Here is a 22690-nt window from a genome sequence, read left to right on the forward strand (position 1 = left end):
AGGGTAGGGGCTGTGGGAGCCTGGGGCCCAGGCTGAGGAGGACACTCTGAGAAGGGGCCTGACTGGGGGAAGCTAAGGAGAAGCCAGGTCATTAGGAGAAGGGAACGGGCTTGCATGGCAAGGACATCGTCGTGTGTGTTTCCTGGAAGACCATTTTGGCAGCAGAGATATCTGGTTTAGGGGGACAGGTAGAAAGGGAGACCAAATATACCTCGTGGGGTGGAAGATGCAGGGATGAAAGGTGTGCCTACCGCGTTTTGGCAATAGGCTAGATGTTTTCATATTCGATTTCATGTACAGAGATCTAAAACTTAACAACAAAATGCCCTTCCCCACTGAGGGACTCTGGAGCTGTGTCGTTTTCTCAAAAGGATTTAATTCTTATCATTCATACATTAACGTTAGCTACACCCCGGTTTCCCCACATGTGATAATGATATCCTCAATTCCAACTTCATCTGTGGATCACCCTGAATTCTTTTATTTTTTTCTCTCTTTATTCATGTGGTACTTAAAAATTTTTTTCTTTATTCAACCTGAATTCTTAAGCGAACACTTGACTTCTGTCTCAGACTGAGAGATACTCTGGTCTCACTTTTCATTGAGGGAGGGTGGCTGTGAAGCACTTGGATACAGAGTATCATACGCCCTTGAGGAGGAATTTCCGGGATCGCCATGGATGCCATCTGGACCACATGTCAAGGAAAATGTTTATAGTTCTCCCATTAGATTGGGTTGTGATTTGGGATGAATCACTTCTTCTCTCTGGACCTTGCTTTCCTTGTGTCATTAAAATATTTTATTTATTTAATGACTGATTTATTGATTAAGGTATTAAAATATTTTTTATACACAGGGTGTCCCCCCAAAATGTTGGCTGTCGTTATTAATTTCAATGGGTTAAATCTGTAAAGAAAGAAACATCATTTAAGCTATCAGCTGTTCAAGTGGGTATACATTTTGGGGGGACACCCTATGTATATATGGAGTTTCGGATAAGAGTAATCCCAAAGATGAAGAAGATAGCATCGTTGGTCTCAAACAGTTCAAGGGCAAACAGGAGGGTAAGTCAAATGCAGCGTGGTTGTAAAACAGGGTAGATTTGTGAAGAGCTCCAACAGAGAGGAAGACCAAAGAGAGAAAGGCTTGGGGAGACTTCTGACACCTGGATTAGGTTGATTCCTGTAGTAACAGGTGTCTTTAGCACCCCGTACTTCATTATAAAACTCAGCATACTTAGTTGCAATTAGATGCTGAATGTCTGATCTTCCCTGATGTATGGTAAGTACTTCAAGGACAGAGAACACAGTCTGCCTTTCTTTGCTGTGTATCTGTGCCTAGCTCAGTGCCTGACAGACATAGAATAGGCTTCCAACATCTGTTGAATGAATTAAAGGTTGAGAGAGTGCACATGGGAAAATGTCAAAAGACATAAATTGCACATATGGCATGGCATTCTGAGCAGTAGGAACAGCACAAAACAGGACACAGGTAAACCTTTTTAGATGCAGAAAGTCCAATTAGACTGAGCTTCAGGAGGAGCCAAAGGAAGTGCTAAAGTTTTCCTAGATGGTCAGGTTAGAGTGTGCATAGATGGCAGCAGGCTCTGAGGTAAGATGCTGAGTCACCGAGTGATGGAGGGCCACCGTTGTAAAAGCAGGGGGCCAGACACAATGACTTCCTAAGGCCCCCACCCCTCCTCCAGTTGTAGAAATCAGATACTGAACCAGCACCCACGTCTTCAGACAGTCTGGGCTCCCCCCACTCCCAGAGATCCCTCCTTCCAGGTCCCCATCCAGAAGACAGCAGCACTTTGCACCTCACATGCTCTTTTATTAAAGCAAAGCTGTGATGCTGAGGTCTCGTTGCCAAGAAAGAATCTTTGGGAAAATGGACTATTGTCTTGCAATACCCATCTGCTTATTCCTTCTGGTGACCACTATGAGTTCCAACTCATGGTCTGGATTAAAGGGATGAAGAATGAGATGACAGGGAGCTGAGACTCTCCTGGGCATTTGGATCCCTCCCAATGGGAGTGGGGTCCGCCCTCTTCACACAGGTAACACAAAACTCTTTCTCTGCACACGGGCAATGCTGTCCTCATTCTGTGCAAGGCTCAGGCAGGAGCAAATGTATGCATGGGACTGATTAATTCCAGCAGCCTTTGAGGGAGTTGTCCAAAGATTTGCCCTGGTACCAATTTAAAACACAGTAGCCAATTTAATGAAACTAACAGTTTGCAGCCAAGGCCTTTGTTATTTTGTTTTAATCATCTTTTACCACCAATTGAAATGATTTTCTACTTTCTTGGTGCAATGAAATAAAATACCAGGGAAAGAATGGAGGGACAATGTGGAAATTATATAAAAAAAAAAAAAAATCCAGAGCTTCAAATCCGGGGATAAGGTAACAGCAGTCCTGAGACTTAACTGGCTGTGGAGTCTGGCGGAGACTGGAAGGAAAGACATTTCCCAGTTTGGGGGAAACGCCACACCTGGAGAGCATTAAGGAAAGGAGAGCGGAAAAGATCTACAAGGGACTCTTGTTTTTCCTGAATGCAACCAAAGGCGATGTGTGACAGCTTCCCCAAACACCCCTGCTGGTGATGGACAGGTCTCCTGACTACAGAGCAGGGGCTTGTCACTAGCTGACCGGTCGCCAAGGCCCCTGGGAGCCCAAACGGGAGGTAAACAAGGCATGCGGCACAGTGTGAAAATCGAGGCCAATTGGGGGCCAGCGAGTCCGATGCAGGGACCCAGTGACAGCTGGTGATTGAACGGCACTAACTGAACACAGTTGCTGAGACCAGGGGCCAGTGGGGAAAGCAATCTCCTTTCTCCTCCCTGTGGCCTCTCTGGGTGGCCAGCAATTTTATTACTGGCAGAGGGCGAGCCCAACAGCGTTTTCGAATTTGGCACCACATCTAAAACCATTTGGGGGCTGGGCTTCTCTTTCTTCTCTCTCCCCTTTCCCCCCCTCCACCCCCCCACCCCAGCCCCAGGAATGAATGCTTTGGGTTTGGTGAAAGCCGGAGTGCAGTTAGCAAACTCCATTTCCCCTCAAATTTGAAACCCATGTGCACTTGGGGAAAATGTAATCCTTATGTTTCTGATTCATTTACACTTAACTCATCAAAACGCTATTTTGTAAGAGCTATTTGATGTCTGCGAGGTCTTCTGAGCTCTTTTGTAAGCTTTGCTTCTTAGAAGCAGGAAGTCACGTTTCTGACAGGAGGGAGAACTTGAACCTAAAAGGTTGAGTTTGTTTTGAAACGAGGGCTCTCGGAGGGTCACGTGGACCCTGAGCTTGGCCAAATGTGTGCTCTCATTTCCTATACCAGCCCCCTCCCCAGCCCCAGCTGCCATGACGTTACTGATGTCAGCTCTCTGCGATTTCACTCGGAGCTTCCAACAGAGACTTCTCCACAATCGAGAGAGCCAAACTCAAACCCGAGTCCCAAGGCCTGGCCAAGCTCCAGCACTTGCTTCTGTTGGGGAAGGAGCACCTGGATGGGGAGTCAGGAACCCCAGGTTCAATTCCCTGTTCTGCCATTAAAGGGCTGTGTGGCTCTGAGGAAGTGGCCTCCCCTCTCTGGGTTTCAATGCTCCTTCCAGATCTGAGAGTTTTTCAGTCTAATTCCTAGAAAATAGGAGGTTGGAGCACCTCATAATGGCCTCTGCTTAAAGCTTCTGGAGACGGAGTTTGTATTCAAGGTGCTGAGCTCAACAAGGAAATATGAACATGAAGAAACAGAGCTCAGTGGCTTCAGGTATCACTCATCCCAAGTTTCTCATCGTGGGATGGATACTGGAGTGTGGAGAAAGGGAATAAATTGCTGCAAGTGATAGAAAATTAAAGTCAAAGCCCAGCTTTCTTGGTATTTTTTATGAACATCGTTGGTGGAAGTTTCCAAACCTTTTAGTTTATAGGATATTGAAACGGGGCAAAGAAAACCTTCCTTCCCACCCTGACAACAAGCCTGTGAAAGCCGGCATTAGCATGGAAGGGGGACTGGCATTCTGCATGAGGCGCAGTGAGGTGGTGTCTGGCTTGTATTAAAGCCCATGAGTGAATGATTAATCCTGGGTAGAAAACAAAGCCCGTACCTTGTAATGTTATAGGTATTAGTGCCACGGAAGATTAACCCTGCGATGCCCCGGGGGACCTTTGCAGAACACTGGACTACACTTTGAGCATCAGCGGATAAAGAAAACAAGTGGTCTCACAGGTCCTGTCTGCCTACCCTAATGCACACACACATTCATGTGCGCACACACCTCAAGCTTACCTCGACTGCTCCCACAGCTCCACGGAGGGAGGGGATGTTAAGGTTTCAAGGGAAGTGTAATTGTGTGCCAGCCACTGACTCACAGGCTGCTGATGGCAAGGCACTTCTGCACTCATCTTCTTCCTCTCATCCCAACCCAAACGTGCCTCTACCTCCACATTCTCGGTTTCAGTGATGCTGGTGACAGAGGCATCTTCCACGCTATAGGAACACGCTATAGAAGGAGAAGGGAATGGGCAACCACTCACCTGCCCCTTCCCTCTGCTCAGGCATCAAGTATTTCCAACCCATTAGTATGGCTCAGCCCCACACCTTTCCCTCCATCCTCTCACCTTTACTAGCCTATACCGGCACCATCATCTCTTATCGCAGTCTTGGCAGCACTGTTTCACTTCTCTTTTGTCTTTTAAAATATACATATATATATGTATGTATGTATGTGTGTGTGTGTGTATATATATATATATATGTATATATATGTATATATATGTATATATATATAATTTTTAGGGAGAGGGGTGAAGAGATAGAAACATTGACAAGATCAGAGAGAAACATCATCCATCAGCTGCTTCCTGCACACCCCCACTGGGGACCGAGCCAGCAACCCAGGCAGTGCCCTGACTGGGAATCCAACCGGTGATCTCTTGGTTCCTGGTGAGACACTCAACTGCTGAGCTACACTGGCCTGGCTCTCGTTTGTTCCTTTGATTCTCCGGTAACTAATCCATCTTAGAATTTAAAGAAAAGCTTCAAATATACCAGGTATCATCTGTATCATCATGGATTTCTGGTAGCTATTGATCTGCCACAGAGTTCATTTATTCATTCATACATGCATGCATGCATTTATTTACCTCCATTTATTGGCCACCTACTTGCCTGGCCTTGCCGGAGAAGATGAAGATAAGGTGGCAGATACTACCTAGTACCCACGGCTAATCAAAATGCCACTCAACCAGAAAAACGGAGCAATACGTTCTGGAACTGTCACAAAGGGAGAGCTTGATAAGCCCTGAGAGAGAGAGAGAGCATGTCAGGGAGGAGCTCTGAGCTACCTGATGTGCCTGGGAGGCTGTCTTCACAGAGGCCAGTCTCTGAGCTCAATCCAGACTTGCTGCCAGTGTGACATGGCACCTGCTCCCTCCACCATTGCAGAGTTAGACTCTCTCAGTGGTCTGAACAGAACGTCAGCCCTGGGAATGTCCTTTAGGGTCAGCACCTGTGCCTTCCTGTTCCTGAAGGGGTCTTAGGCCCACAGAAGGAGAGTCACAGGCCAGGGACACAGAAACATTTCAGATCAGGCCTGGAATTCAGGTCTCCTGATCCAGGGCCAGCATTTTGGTGTTTTGTCCTTTTTTTTTTCCCTTTAGTTCAGCTACAGCGATTACAGTATAATTCATCTTTTATTCCTTCTAACGCAACACTGAACCATAGCAACTCCGGTTAGAGTTAAACGGGAAACAGTCTCACGTGTGTGTCTGTGCGTGTCCGTGAGTTTGCCTTTCACTCATACTCTCCAGCCTGGCCCTGGCCAAGAATAAGCCTCATGAAAACCAAACAATAGAAAGAATCATAAACATTTAAATCTTCAGAGTTCCCCAGACAGCATCACATCCTCACAAGGCTGTGATCTCATTACAGTTGTTCAGGGCACCGCTTGTGAGACTGTATGGATAGGCATCAGCACCCACTTTTTTCAGGGGAAGGAGTTGAGGCTCACACCGTGGAAGGACCCGGTCAGGGTCCCAGAGCAAGGCAGTCCTGTGCTGGTCTGGGAGCCAGATCTCCTGATTCAGAACTCAGCATCTCTAAAGTAAATGCCTGAGGTTTCTGTTTCAACAGACACAACATGAACCCATGGAGCCCTGTCCTCAGGATTCTCATCATCTCTGAGCACAGACTGAATGGATTTTGTCTGCTCGTCTTGCCAATGCCCAGTGTGAGATAAATTCCTCCATTCTTCCCACATCTGTAATTACTCTGACGGCTGTTATTTTCCTTCTCTTTCCTATTCATTTGTTTGTTTTCTTAAAAATCAGGAATTGGAGCTACACAACCAAGTCCAGTCCAACCTACTTATCCCCAGGACAAACAGCAAAAGAACAAAGAAGTAGGTGACACCAGGACACACTGCAACCTGATTTCACGAACTCACTGTTATTTATCCAAAGAAACTCTTGGAAAACCCTCGATTCAAATACTACACTAAAATCTATTCCTCCATTTCAGAAAATAACCTCATTCCAAATGCTCAAACCAGAAACGGGAGTCACTGGACAGCTCCATCTTAAAACCTTTGCATCCAATACATTGCCAAGCCCTGTGGATTCCACCTTTGACACGTCTCCAATTCATCCACTCTTCTATGCAAATGATCATAAATTCTGGTTTGGACTTTAGCAATAACCCCCATATGGCCCTTTTCACTCTTTCTCGATCCTTTCTTCAAAGAGCACCTGGAGCAATTTTATAAAAACACAAATCTGATTGGTTTAGACTTCTATTTCCTAAGGAATAATAAATATAAAACCAAACTATATAATAAGGGCCATTCCCCCTTCATTTATGAGGGAGATTATACTCTTTATAACCTCCTGAAATAATAATCTTTAGTTTGTAATGATATTTTTTACTTGGGTTATTTCTCAGTTCAGCTTTCCTATCCAATTGTAAGATTCAGAATTACAGTACCAGCATTAAGATTGACACGTTGTAATGACTTGTTACAGAAAGAAAGGAAGGAAGGAAGGAGGGGAGAAAGGAAGGAAGGATGGGAGAGAGAAAGAGAGAAAGAAAGAGAGTAAGAAAGAGAGGAAGGGAGAAAGAATTTATCAACAGAGCCGGAGGTCCATCATTTCACTTCCGTGTCTTATTCAACATCTGTAATGGCCCACTTGCTATAAAGTTCGGCAGTGCATCAGACTGATACATAGACATTTTTAGGATAAATGATTTCAGTGGTGCTAGCATCAAATGGATGCTAGCATCAAATGGATGCTTCACACTTTCAAAATCGTGAAGGTACTTGGAGACAGTCAGCACTTCTATGGCTGCTGCTGAATCTGGAGATCTGTTGATTTTGCAAAACCCGAATGTTCTCAGAACCCGTATTTCATCCTGAGAGGTACTTGGCCTCAGACTGAGGAGAGGGAGTTACAGGTGGATGATGCCCAGCATCCAGAAATAGAGTAAGATTGTGCTGACTCTGTACTCTGCCAGCCTGGGCTAGGAGCAGAGGTATCCACTCTGGGCTTGGAGAAACAGCTCTCACTCCTGATGCTGCGCCTCTGTTCTGGGGGGCACAACCTCAGAACAGAGGCTACCCTGTGTTGGGTAGGCTTGGGAGAAGGCCCTGCTCAGGAGAAGGGCTATCCTGAAGGATGAATTTCGGAAGCGGGTTACTGGAAACCACGCTGGTCTGACTATGTCATCAAGACTCTTGAACCTTGTCTACTTAAATGTTCAAAAAAATAAAAATAAAAAGTATGTTATCTTCTCTTTCGTGTGTTTATTGTATTTCTTCTTGAAAACCTTAAGAGCTAGTTTTGACATCGACTTTCTCCATCCACCGAGATGCTGCATCATCTTTTGCTTGTCAGCATACCGATGACTGATTGTGCTCTACAGTTTGCCCACTATGGCGACAGGCAAGGAGACGTCAAACTAGACTCTAGCATCTATTAACTGTGGAATCTTAAGTGAATGGTATCTCTTTGAGTCTCAGCTTCCCCATCCAAAAATAAGGCACACTGATACCTATACTTGATTGGTAGGCTTATAAAAGACACTGAGCATCTATGTAGTATTCACTACATGGTAGCTACTATTAGTAGTGATGTTAGTACTACCTGTAGTGGATGCTACTAGCATATGGGAGGGTGGGTAACACAATGACTAAATTAAGGCTCCCCAAAAGGGCAGAAACCAAACCAGGTTAGTTTTGTTACCCATTTTGTCTTCAGAAGGTGGCATGCTTCCCAACACAGGAAGCATGCTAAATTAGCATTTGATAAATGCGTCGATGCATAAATGATTATTCAGAGTAACTTCATAAACGATAGTGCCCTCTGGACTACCTGCTTCACCCAAATTCCAATAACATTCATGGATACACAAGAAGGCTGACATTAAAATCCTAATTTAACAGATGGCAAAACCAAGGTATAAAGAGATGAACAACCAAACATAAATGAAAGATATCCTTAGCAAGTTACAGAAGAGGAGATGTTAAAATAATTGAAAAACACTCACTCAAGATTTTCATTACAAGAATATCAATGAGAATATCAAATGCCCAAAGACAAAGCACTTTCATTTTGTCAAATCGTAATGACAATGCAGAACACAAGGTCCCACTACCAACTGCTGTTGGAATATGAGCTCAGTCACTCACTCAGAAAGCCATTGGTTGTATCCACGGAAATGAAAAAGGTCATGGCTTATAACCCAGCAGTTCCACTTCTCAGCATCAGTCTGGAAAAATGCTCACATATGCCCATGAGGAGGTTAATACAAGAGCACTCGCTGAAGCATTTGTTTGCAATAGGAAAATGTGTGAAATGCTCACTGCCCAGCATTAGGAGTACAGCTATTCCTAATAGGGAATACTATATAGCAGTTAAAAAGAAGTAGATTTAAGAACCAAAGTGATCAATAGTCCAGATTATTACATTTCCCTTCCTTGAAACTATACATTTGTTCTGAAATTGAACAACCACTTTTACTATGAAATATAGTATGTTGGTTCACTCATTCATTTGTCCATTCATTCATTTACCAATGTTTGCTGACCATCCACTTGGTTTTAACCATGGAATTATGGCAAGTCTCTTCAAGGATCAATTCTTACTCATCCATCAGTTCTTAGCTTATACAGCACTTCTTCCAAGAAACCTTCTTTAACTACCTCAAACTTGGTTAGATACCCTTCCTATGTTTTCCTTGTACTCCTCATACTACAGCATCTTTCATGCTGCAGTACAATCACTGGATTCCTTACATATTCCCCCTTTCAACTGTGTGCTCATGAGGCCAGGGATCAGGACTCTATTCCTAGTTCCATGGTGATAGACACCCGTAACTATTTGCTGAATGAATTGATGAATGGATGGGCAGATGAACAGATAAATGACAGTGAGCTGCAATTCACTCTTCCTGCTTTGCCTTACACCTGACTTACTCTAAGCAAAAAAAGAAAAAGGCTTAGTTTTGTCAAGTTTTTACTTCTTAGAGAAATCTGAAGATTCCATACAGACTCAAGCAGCATGGTGCCAGGTGCAGAAGCAAGTCAAGGTGACAATCAAGTTGAGAAACAGAAGCCTCCCTTCTTTGTTCCCAGCCACACACATGAAGAACTAGCTATGTAACTTGTGTTGCTGGGCTCCAAGACTGGGTCACAGGAATGGACTGTGGGCTAGAGGCCTGCGAGTTTGTAAGCCTGTCTTCCACTTGCTGCACCTTGAACTTCAGCCAGCTTGGATGCGTGTCTGAGCTCTAGAGGTCTGCCTCTGCGTTATTACAGCAGGAGGCATTGTGGTTGAGAAGGTGGAATTTGGAATTAGATCGGCTCTGCCATTGCCAGCTGTGGTAGGCTGGATGAGTACATTTTCTGAGCTCTAGATTTTTCTCTGAGCTTCACCTGCCTCATAAATATTTGTAAGGCACTTAAACGGTGAGTATTCACTAAGTAATAGTTATTATTATTAGCATGATTATTGTCCACACACTACACATTTCACTAGGGCATTGGAACCAGTGAGGTCCACTCCAGGTACTGATCTTATAGACAATCTCTGCCGAATCCCTTTTACTTAAAAAAAAAAGAAATAAAAGAAAAAAGAGGGTAAATGAGTCACCTGTCACCTAAGAACAACATCTATCCACACAGAATTGCATAATGTGTTTTCCCCCAATTTTACACACAGGGAAATTGAAGCCTAAATAAGTGACACAATGTGTCTTAATGTCACATGGTGATTTAGTAGCAGAGTTGGCAATGGTCTCCTTTTCCTCTGCTAGTGTCACTTCTCATTCAATGAAGGGGTTTCTACTTAAGGGAGACGTTACGCATTTTTTCCTCGTCCTGGCCAAAAGTAATCAGTCTACTGGAAGCATCCATGGGGTAAGCCCAGAAGCCCTTCCCTCCATCAATGTCATACCTTGGGAATTATCTCCAGGATAGATAACAGAAAACATAAATATTTTTGCTGAGAGAAAAAAATGAAGACAAAGGTCAAAGGGGATCATGTAATGGGTTGAGTCAGGAAGGGAAAAAAAGGTATTTTTTTTTCTCTCTCCTCTTTTCTCCAAAACAGTCTTTATATAGAACTTGTCCATGAGCCAATTTATTTGATATGGAAAAAATGTGAAAGCAGCCAAATACACACACATGCAGAGACACACAGAGGTATGTGTGTTGGAGTTCAGAACTTGAATTACTAGAGATAACGGAGTTGAAATGGTAGGTTGACTTGGAATGATTTTTTACTTTGTTCAGAGTCTGAGAGAACATTTAGGTCAGGAAGCCCAGTCCAGGTCTCCAGTAAATTCCTTGGGACTCAAGAAAGCAAAGATAAAGGCCCCGAATGCCTCAGGGTAGCCCTTGTTCTTAGCACACATTAGGGACGAGAGAAGTTTTTGTTGAGTGAATGAAAGAACAAAAGGTGCACAAGAACGTGGGCCTGGATAGTGATGGTTTTGGAAGCCAGTCGACATAGGACTAGGCATTTTAGTTAGTAGTTAAGGTCTTCAGCACTAAAGCATGAGTGTCTATAGGGAAGGGACCAGGTCTGAGTCTTCCATCTAATCTCCACCACCCAGGACAGGCTCTGGCACACAGAAAATTCTCAATGCAGATCTGTACATTGAATGAGTACTTGTATGAGTGAGAGACCCTGCAGATTCCTGGGCCTTTGAGATCATTTAGAGCAGTGGTATCGAACTTTAACCGGAATCAGAGACATCTGGGAAAGCCTAGACTCGGAGTTTCTGGTGCTGTCATCTGGGCTGGCCCTTGGAACCTGGCCTTCCTATGCACCCACTTACTATTGATACTGCTGGTTGGGGACCTCACTTTGAGAACCTGATTTAGTGAAGTGGTCCTTAAACTTGGCTGCACAAGATAATTACCCGGTGAGATTTTAAAAATCTGGTGGTCAGGCCTCATCCTTATCCGTTAAGACCATACCTGGGAGTGGAGGGAAGAGTTGGGAGGGTATACGAGTGAAATGCAGGCAATTTAAAAATGTCTCAAGTTTTCACGTTGTGCAACCAAGTCTGAACACGAATAATCTAGTGCAACTTCCTCCTTGTAGAGGAGGCCTCTGAAGACCAGAAGGAGTAAGTGACCAGCCTAAGATCGCAGAGCGAGTTAGTAACCTGGCTGAAAAGAGAACTCAGGTGCTTTCACTTCTTCAGTATAACTTCCACCATTCCACACTTAGCACCCGATGTCAGCGCTCCCATGCTCACAACTTGAGGCAAAAAATGAAAGCTGTGTTTAAACTGAGGTTTTAAGACATCTATTATTTATTACCCCCATTGTTTTGTAAAGAAATTTTAAGTGGATGCATATTTATGGAGCTTTTACTACTCTAGACAAGTGAGGAGATGCAAGGGACAGGGTTATGAAATCTTTTCAAGGCAGGACGATTCTTTACATTTTAAGTCCATTCTCAAACACAAACCAAGTGCTCCCTCTGAATTCTTAAACAGATGTTCTTCATCTCCGAGTCAATGAATGGGCGAGGGTTTGCTTGTGATGTGCACGTTAATTGCTGGCATGTAAAAGGAAGTGCTGGTAAAGTGTTTGAAAGTGGTTCTGTCTCTTAAAAAGATTAAAAGTTTCCTCCAGAACTTGGTTTCTATTAATGATTGGCTTCATAAATATTTTCAAGTAGACAGAGCACAGATTGTCTCTTATATCATCTTACAATCAAAGAGTGAGCCACAAAAGACCCATAGAAACCATGGACTTCAACATTTTCATCACACAAAGGAGGAAATTGAGGCTCAACGAGACTGACTGATTTATCTAATGTCAGTAAAAGGACTGGCTGGAACCAAACACAAGGTGTCTGACTCCTGAGCTATTGTTCTTTCTGAGACTCGAAGTGTTCCCTACCAACATCCATAGCATGTAATAAATGTTCAACAAATGTTTGCTGATTGACTTCATAGAGTCTTGGTATCCATATTAGGTGGCCAAGGCTCCCTCATTGGCGAGGTTAAAGCAGAAGTTGGAATCACATCATTAACTGAACAATGGCTAAGTGGTCTGGCTTGGGAGTCAAGGTGAAACGCCAATCCTGATCTCACCACTTCCTAACCGTGTGATTCTGGACACCTGACATTGCATCTCTAAGCTGCTGTTTTCTTCTTTGTAAAAGGAGAAGGATAATAGGGCTGTGGATGAAGAGAGGATGAAACAAGTAAAAGATGTAAACACCTTAGCCCATTGTTTGGCACATAGGAAAAGCAAGAATTACTTCATTATAATGTGACCTCTTGTGTAAAATATAAATCCTGAGGATGTTTGAAGAAGGTGTACTAGAGAGGAAGCTTGAGATATATACTATATTAAGGAGAAACACTAAGTTGTATAAAAGCATTGGCTATCCACAAGAATTATGGAGACCTAGATTTGCAAGGGCACATAACTATCACATGGGTTTGGACCAGTGCTCCACTTCAAAAAAAAAGAAAACAAATCAAGGACCATGACTGGTGATGTTTACCTTCCAAAAGTCTCATACAAATACCCAGGAACATGGTCAATTCGCAGTATTTCAGAGGTGAGCAACCTGCCATAACTTCACCTTTTTCTCACACACTGAAGAAGCAACCAGAATGCATGAATATTCTTCAATGTTAACATACAAAAGAAATCATTATCAAACTTCAATTATTCTACTTTCATTAGTAATACATGACTTCTTCACTACTAATCCCATTCAACTGTTGGGAAAACCAAGTTTCCGAAAGACTCGGATGCTTAGAGTCACACTTTAGAGCTATCAGCAAAATCCAAGCCTCCTGGTTCCTTATCCTTGCTCTTCCCACCATATATCAGTTCTGCCTTGTTAAGACAATTCTATACACAATGCCACATTATAAAGCCCTAGAAGTGAGTCTGGCTGTGATGAACCTTCTTTTAATCCAGGTCTCTCTGACTCTCCTTTTTTCCTTCTACACCCCACCCACTTGGTCCTCTACTTATCCAGGAAGTGCACTTACATGTCTGTGAATCTTCTATTGAGATGCAGGATGGAGGCCACGTCCACCTGGAGAGGAGGGTCCCGGACCACTTTGTACTGCAGGGGCTTACACGCTAGGCAGAGTGGGCTGTCTGCAATGGAGGTCAACATGGCAGCATCAATCTCCAGGTGCTCATCCAATGTGTAGATCTGAATGCCATACACCTCCTCGCCCACATCCCGGAGTTTGATGGTCAGTGGAACATCGCAGAATACGTTCTGAGGGCCCAGGGAGATGTTCTTCCCCGTTGTAGTCAACAGTTTGATGTCATTGACAGCCCCACTAGAGTCCCAGTCAGTGGAGACAAAGGTCACCCAGACCGTCAGAGACTCGGGAATCAAAGGATAGTGGAATTCCAGTTCAAGGTAGCAGCCTTGTGGCTCAGGGCAGGCTGGCGGGACCGTGTGTGGGTTGACAGCTGAATTTGGGCTCCAGGTGCGGACACTGGATTTACAGGGCTGTTCAACATCTGGATGGCCTATGGAGAAGAGATGAGAATATGAGTTCCTGACAGACCTTCAGTCCGATCCTTGGAGTTTCCTGCAGACCTCAGGAGAGGTTGGCCTGACTAGAACTCAGATGGAGGGAAAAAGAAAGGGAAGATTCTCAGTGTTTTGGTGAATCAGCTGTCTGTCTCGCATCTAGCTCATCCCCATGACTGCAACAGAGATCTTACATGATTCACCAAACACTTGGTCAAGACTATATTCAAATAAGTGTCTTACTATTGAATTAATGCCCAAAGTTTCCTTCCTCATCTGCCACATGTAGGCTTCGTGGCTAGGATGGAAATAAGAAAGGGACACATATTTATCAAACACCTATTATGTCCCATAAACTTGTTTAACTCTTGTAAGGACTCATTTCAGAGGTGAGCAGATATGGAGTGAAATGACCCAAGTCTCACAGCTTGAAGTGTAAAGGTCAGCACTGGAAGCCGGTGTTGGCTCTGCTGGAAGTTCATACTCATTGTTTTCACTACTGGATGCAGGGGCCACTAAAATAAACTAGATTCCTCATGGTGTTGCCTTTGATGCAAGCTGCTTGGAGTGACAGAAGGGTCAGAAACCTTCAGCAAAAAGGAGATGAGTGCAGATAGCTTTTTCCTCCTTGGACTGAGCATTCTGGGAGGAAACTGTCTAGAACCATAAACGACAGAGCTGGAAGGCAGCCCTGGAGCCATCTTATCTCTCCTCCTCCCCTTCTCTACATGAGGTCATCCCATACCACTGAGCTTCTCCATGCTCTGACCAGTCTGATTCAAAAAGGGGAGGGCTGGGTGAGGAGCTAGGAGAAGAAGGGATTCTTCTGCTTTTTCCTCTTGGAGACAATGCCTCATCCCCACTGATCTCAGACTGTATTGACTTCTGAATTTTTCTCCTCTGAGATCATTAGTCCTAGACCCTCACAGAGCTCTCCTTTGCTCTGCTGAGAATAGCAATCAGGGCTCAATGTAGTGATTGGCTCTAATTTATTTAAGGGAGTGTAGCAAGAGATATAGATCAGTTAGTAAGGGTAGGATGGAGGACTTTAAGCTGTTCTATCTGTCACATTTCCCCCCCTTTAGCATCAGTGGTTGGTGGAGGGTGGGGATGATGTTACAGCATAACAGGAATCACTGTGAAATGAAAAACAGAATGTCATCTGAGGTGGAGAAGCCATTTCAGTGAAGGTTGTACATGCCTTCAATCTCCTTGTGTCTTGCCACCAAGGGAGAAGAGAGAAAAAATCAGGTGGGGAGGGAGAAGAGAAGAGAAAAAGAGAAGAAAGAGGGGAACAAGGAAAATGCATAAAAACCTTTTTAAATATAACACATGAGAGCAAGGAGAGATGGACACAGCTCTAAGATTCCCTCCACTCTTCCTTGGCTAGGTTCATTCATCTGTTGCAGCAAATGCTAGCTAGAAGCAATCAGTCATTTAAGTCAAAGGCACTACCCATCTACACTGAAGCCTTTCTTGCCATCTCCCCTCCATCCCACTGAGTTCCTGATTCTCTTGACTTCGTGGGTTGTTGGCACACATATGTCACTTATTCATTCAAAAAGCTTTATTGAGGGTAGCATTTTAATATATTTGAAGCACATTCCATAGCCATTAATTAATGCACCTGCTCATCACCAAAATCCTTCAGGATCCTTATCATTTTTGTCTCTATTTTGTAGTTCTGTTTCACTCAATACAATACAGCCTTTGCTTAAAACAGGGCCTGGTCCAAAGATAGTAAACATAGTGAATACTTAGTACATATATGTTACAGGAAGAATCTTCTCTTTTGGTAAAGTTAAGGAAGAAGTAAATGCCCCCTGGACTACAGGAGCGTGCTGCGTGAGGGTGAGTGCCAGGTGAACGTTCCACTCACTCCATGGGCTTTCTCCTGGAATTGGCAAGGGATGGAGCGGTCTTTCTCCCTTCCTTGGAGAAGACGACTGTCAGAGGTGGGGAGCCACAGGAGAGCAAAGATGACAAATCTGTTTGGCTCAGGCTTTCTCTCTGGTTTCTTGTTAATCAACAGAAGGGCCAAATGCTTTTCGAAAGGACAGAAAGGTGAGCCTAGTCATTTATTATGCGCAAGTGTGTTAGGAATAGAAATCTTAGCAAGGTTTCTGCTTGTCTAGTTATCAAAGACAAACTTTTAGAAGTCAAAAAGAGCCTCAAGCGTCCCTGAGTCCAATCCATCACCAAGGCAGCAATCCCTTCGGTAACACCAGCTTCATGAATTGATCACCTTCTATGTGCCAGGCGTGGTGCCAAGCACGTTACATGCCTCAGCTCTTTTCATCCTAGCAATAAGTGTATGATGCAGGTCTTATGAAACTCATTTAAAAGAAGAGGTAACTGAGACTCTGATGGTTAAGTAATCCCCTGATGGGGAGTAGAATATTCTGTGATACTGTCAGTCTGGGCAACATGCCAGGCTTTGAAGCCATGAAAGTTGGGTTAAAATATCAGCTATCCAGCTTCACATTGTGTTACCTACTGTAATACTACCTCACAGGGTTTCTGTGAAACTCAAATGGGATCAAACATTTAATAGATGTGCGCGAGCGCGCACGCGCACACACACACACACACAGTAGCTCTGTTCTCACAAGTAAAGAGGAATTAACAAGAAAAGCTCAAGCGGGGGCAGCATTCCAAACCAAGAGAACAGTGGATAGAGAATGTGTGTCCAGATGACTATGGTTTCGAGAGCAACAGGAGAGCAGCAAGTGGTCAGGCTGGCAAAGTAAGTAGAATCACATGTCACTTTAAGGGAATGGACTTCATATTGAGAGAGATGGGAGCTACTGAAGGATTTTAATCAAACAAATGAAAGTTGTCTTTTGGGGAAACCACTCTTTAGAGATAGATACTATCCATTTTTCACCCATCCACCCATCCATCCATCTACCCATTCATCCATCTATCCAGCCATCCATTCATCCATCCATGTATTCAAAGATTAATTATTGAGTGCCTGGTTTGTGTCAGGGTTGGCTAGTCCCAGAGAAAACAGGTTTCTAAAGACGTGGTCTCTGCCCTCATGGAGCTTCCAGTCTAGTGACCAGTTATCAGACATCAGTACCAAAGCAGCAATGAATGCATAGCTGTGCCTTGGAGAAAGAGAACATCACAGCAAATGAGTCCTAGGAGAAAAATGCACACAGATGGGAAAGTTGATTGCATATGTGGTGGTGAGGCAGGGAGAAAAGTCAAGACAAGGAAAGGAACTGAGGGATGAAGAAAGGATGGGAGGGAGGAGGGAATAGAGGGAGAGAGGGAAAAGGGGAGGGGGAAGGAGAAAAGCACAAAGGTACTGTTACTTCATTATTAATATATTGCCTTTTATGTATATGGTGACTAAATGAAAAGTCACATGTTTATATAAGCTGGCCACTAGGAGTGAGGCCAAATATGTGTGTAAATTATATTTATACATACTTATGCTGATTTAAATTTACATTTATGAAGATCTATACAGACATCTATTCTATATTTATGTGCATATACACTGCAGCTGTTGACACAAATATGGTTATAAAAACTTGGAGCCAAGTTTTTTTCCAGATGAATACTTCAGTGCACCTGAAATATTCTAGACAGAAAAAGGGGGAAAAACTCATGCAAATAAGAAAAAAAGAAAACAGTGCCATGTGTTAATCTCTCATAGAAAACCCAAGGCTTGTAATGTATTATACGCTTGTGTAAGTGATCCTAATTGAGATTTCAGGCCGTCAGATCTGGCTAGTTAACTACTGGGCTACAAATGAAGTGTGCTCTTGAATACCCCAGAAGAAATTTATCTATGAAATATAGTTTTTGCTAAAGAGATAGGAAAATGGGGTTTCTTTCAACTATAACCACTTGCTGTGGGCAAAGGCAAGAATTCCTGTGTCTGTATTTATCTGAAGTTCATGGAATGGAGTTGATAACATATGGTGGATATTCAATAAATATGTTTAAATGAGGAACCTTCTGTCTTGTTCATATAGATTTAAAATAAATGAATTACAACTGCTTGGAATGTTGGAGCTGGAAAGGGCATTCATTCTGTGGATAGGACGCTACCTTCAAAGAAGCTCCATGGCTCACTCATGGGCACGTTGATGGACAGGTTGGAGCCTAGGTCAGCCCTCTTTACACCGCTCCACCCTGATCCCCTGCTCCTTCCCCAATCCCAAAGATATGGCTGGCATGGCTCATGGGTTTCGGAGTTTTCTGTCAGTTTGGGAATTCCACAAACTTAAACACGCAAAGATAAATAGGATGAAAATGAGTTGAGAAATAAATTACAGAGTTTGGCTCATGGAAAAGTTTATTTCTTCAAGGATATTAAAAAGAGTTTGAGCCAAAGGGATCACAGAGCCTGTGATGTGATGCTCTAAAAAAAGCACAGTGTCTTTCCCTGGCCTGCCTGCACTGAATTTACATATCCTGAAGGAATCCGGGGGCTGCTGGGGTTCCTTGGAGGCCGGAGTCAGCTCAGGGAACCAGGGGGCTCGGCGTTTCCAGTGAACCCATTTCTGCATGTCAGGCTTTAAGAGGGTCAGGGACAAACCTGGAACAGCCAGAACCAATCAACGGTTGGGCTATATGGAGGTATGTGGGGATGCCTGGAAATTATTTAATTCACACAAATGGTAGAACAAACCAAGATGATTTTAGCCAAAGAAGTCACAGGAGAGTCTTGCTGACCCTACCTCCCAAACATCTCTCTATTTCACCGACCTCATCCGGCCACCACCGCACCTCTCCTGGATTCCTGCACCACCCATGGCTGTTCCCTTTCCTCCAGCATGCTCCCCACGACCCCGCTCTCTGCTCCAGAGGAACCCAGAACTCTTTATAACATGTGAATCTCGCTGGATCCCAGGCCCTTGCCAAGGCACGTGGGGTCTCCTTCCTGCCCTCGGCATAAACCCGAACCACTCCTCATCTGGTCGTCTGGTTGTCTGGTCGGTATATACCTCACCCAACCCAACCCCACCTTTCCCCACTGCACACCTTGCTCTTTACCTCCAAATCCATTTAAGCTCTTCCAGCCTTACTGCAGAGCTCTCACTCAGGTGGGTCATGTCATTAGCAGTTACTGTACCATAAATTAAAGCTGAGAAACTTTAAAGAACACACAAGCATGTGTTCCACGGGCTATCAGAGCAGTAATAACATCACATTCCACAGAGCTGCCGGGAAGCACTACGACACTCTCAGGAGAGAGTGAGAGTGAAAAAGGTAAACCATGTCATGTATTATTATGAAAATAATTTTAGACGTTGAGGAACCCTAATGACCTAAGCCTTAAGATCCCAGGAGGAAACCATCAATTTAAGGATACCAAATGTCTTTCACGTTCTCCAATGCACCTTGCTTGCTGCTGCAGTGACATTTCCCAGGAAGCCCGAGTCTCTGGTTCTGGGGCAGCTCCCCTTTTTCCTGCCCACTCCCCAATGCTCCCTCCTTCTATTAGCACAGGTCTCATCAACCCAGATGGTGATGGTCCATCTATTTCTCTGACTCTCCGTTATTATGGTTGGCTCAGCCTTGCCCACGTGCCCAACCCAGAGCCTGGCATACAGGCCCTGCCATGGTTATAGATGAGACTGGTTTACTCTCTGTGGGCACAGAAAGTGCTGTCTGGCTAGAGACATATACTTTCTCCTGTGAGAACCCAACATGGCTTAGGTTTGGGTGGAAAAGTCCCGATTGCCCATTTCAGGAAGGACTTTCTAACAAATGGAGCTACAACAGGAAGGCCAAGAAATACTGGTGCAAGGAGAGCCTGGTGTGAGGAGAGCCTCCGTGAGGGAGGGCGCCGGGGGCTTCCTGCACTGGGTGAGAACCCAGGCTGGGTGACCCCGAGCATCCCTTCCATGCCTGAGGGCCTGTGACTCTGAGGGTTTTTCCAGAATCCCTCTCGCTTCACATTCCAGATGGGCTTGTTTAGAGTTCCCGAGTTTGACTCTCATTTTTATTTTAAGCTGCTTAAGAAGATTAAGTATAGTGTTGTCATTTTTCTCCATCACTTGCCTCTCTGATCCCTCTGCCTTTTTCTTTTCAACCTTCTTTCTAAAAATATAGAGGAAAACAGAGGAGTTCTCACTGAACCTCAATGAGGAACCAGACTCCATTCCCTCTGAGGGACGGGTGTCCCCACCCAGGGACTGCTGGCCTAAGCTGACCTGCATGGGAGCAACAGGACTGGGTGTGGGGGTGTTCTCAGTGTAAGTCTGTGAGGGAGGCTGAGGCGATGCCTGAGAAGAGAATAGGGGGTCCCTGTCTCTCAGCCTGGCTTCAGCAACTAGAGCTGAGTCCTAGACAACAGATACAGCAGAAGGAAAGAGAATAGGCAAGAGTCCATGAGTCTCAGTTCCAAGCAGCCTTGCTTCAGGGACACAGTGTAACAAAACATTGAGCAAAAGGCACTCTCTTAATTTTTATGGAAAACCAAGTGAACCTGGCAGCGAAGGATACTGTATGGGAACACAGAGATCACTGGCCACTGGGAGCTTGGGAGACTCCCCCTAAGCAGGGAAGGGTCTGATCATGGGTGGAGCCCATAACAGGGCAACCATGAGATGCTTCTCTCAAGGGTCTTGCAGATCAATGGATCCCAAAAAGACGGGGAAACTGAAAGGAAAAGTTATGACACATGTGGTAATGCCCTAGATATTCCCAGAAATAAGAAAGAATCCAAGATACTGATGTCTTGAACCCCCCACATGTGTACTGATCCTCAGGTGACCTTGTCTATACTGCAGCCTGTCAGGGTTTGGAGGTAAATATAGATGCATACACGTCTTTGTCAGGTGTGCGGCCTTGGCACTTACTTATTATCTCAGTGCCTTTGTTCCCTTATATGTAAAGTGGGATGATATACGCAGGGCAGGGAAGATACTCAAACGACATGTGCTAAATGAAAGCATGGACATTGGCCTTCATGTTGGGCAAAGGGTACAAACTTCCAGCTGGAAGATGAAAAGGTTCTGAGGTTCTAATGTGCAGCATGGTGACTACAGTTAGCGATACTCTACTGTTGTTGAGAGTAGCTCTTCAATGTTCCGGCACTATAAAAGGTAAAGTAGGTGAGGTGATGCATGCGTTAACCAACCTTATTGTGGTGATCACTTTGTAATATACATGCATCAAATCATGACATCATACACCTGAAACTTACACAATGTTATATGTCAATTATATCTCAATCAAGCTGGAAAAAAAGGACAAAAATGTTACAACTTAAAAATACTGGCCTTGCAGGGCAATCTAAGATCCAAGGAGATGGTATGTAGAAAAGATCATTGGAATCATAACACTCCAGATGGACCAAAAGAATTGTTCTTCTCACACCCAACCTGTTAGTGAGCTTCCAGGCTGGCTCACCTTCTGCTTCCCGGGGACTCCAGTGTCCGGATGGGCCACAGGGCATCGGGGAGGAGGCGTTGAAGGCATACTGCACCAGGATCCTCCCTTCCAGGCAAAAGTCACATGCTGATCCCAATTCTCTAGGAGGCCAAGGAGAAAAGGAAAATGCACCGACTTAGGAACAGTTGAATGAGCCCCTGACTCCCCTAGGCCAAAGGCAACAGAGGACACAACTGTTCTACGTTACCCTCTTTCCTGACTATGCATGCCAAAGCTTCCAGGATATGACTTTAACTGAAAGTCCTCCCTATTGCCCAGCAAGAACCTTGTTGGGGCCTAAGTGGCTTCCATTCTAATGATGTATTCACTTCTTTAACTTCAAGGAGCACAGAATCAACAGGCCAAAGACACACTCACAACCTGCAGAATCGTAATTCCATCAGCCACCCAAACCTCCATTGAGAATCTGATGTGTAGTTGTGAGAAAATAGGTCGCCCCATTTGACTTCAAATTTTATCCTTTTACCAGTATTTATCAGGTACCTACCATGTGCCAGGCACCATCCTGTGTCCCAGGTATTAGATAGGAAGAAGGCATGGTTTAGTTTTTCCATCTGAAAAATGAGTGGGCTGAACTAGAAGATAACTAGAGAACCTTCCAGCCCTGAGATTCTGGGAATGCATGAGTCACTCCTTGGTTAAACACTCAAAAGCAGTTTCCTTGCCATGCCATCTCATTCCTTTTAGCAGCTTTCCAAGGGGCAAGCCAATCCCTCAGAGGGACCAGCCCCAGAAGTGGAATATTATGATGGCTTCCCTCCCCTACTGTCTACTGTCTTGTATCTGGATCCAAATTCCCTTCTGTCACAACAGCCTCTGGGATCCTACTTGTTCTCAAGACTTGGCAAATGTTTGAGAGGCAGTTGCCAGGAGGGGAGAGAGATGAGCCCTCATGTACTAGGGTGGACCAAAAACTCCACAAATCTGAGCGACCACTGCAAAGGAACTGGAAAGGGAAGAAAGATGCCAAGAAATGTGCCAGCCCGACCCATTATTTCTCAAAATGCAGTGATCCTGCCAATAGCTCTTTCGTCATTCCTAGAAGGTCCCTCCTTTGGCTTCTTGCAAGAACACAATGGGGAAGCCTTAGGGCTTTCCCCTCACAGGGAAGCTCTGCAGCCTCTGGGCTCACATGGTATGGAAGAGTGTGCGGTGGACGCCACAGTTTGCTGATGCTCCCCATTCCTCCTCCCCACGGATGCCAGGGAGCTCACCCCCAAACCTAAAGCTGAGCAAGCCA

At 44.5% G+C, this 22690-nt stretch overlaps 1 protein-coding gene across 1 annotated transcript in view; it reads right to left on the reverse strand.

Moving 5' to 3' along the window:
* Positions 1 to 22690, reverse strand: part of PAPPA (pappalysin 1) — a gene marked incomplete at its 5' end in the record, with an annotated part of 220415 nt that overhangs the window by 127999 nt on the left and 69726 nt on the right. The window contains 2 exons of the mRNA XM_080671094.1: positions 13526 to 14024; positions 21409 to 21530. Of these exons, the coding sequence (XP_080527220.1) occupies positions 13526 to 14024; positions 21409 to 21530 (621 nt within the window). The remainder of the gene's footprint in view (positions 1 to 13525; positions 14025 to 21408; positions 21531 to 22690) is intronic.

Source organism: Plecotus auritus (assembly GCF_963455305.1).
Source record: "Plecotus auritus genome assembly, chromosome: 5".
In the NCBI taxonomy this organism is placed as follows: domain Eukaryota; kingdom Metazoa; phylum Chordata; class Mammalia; order Chiroptera; family Vespertilionidae; genus Plecotus; species Plecotus auritus.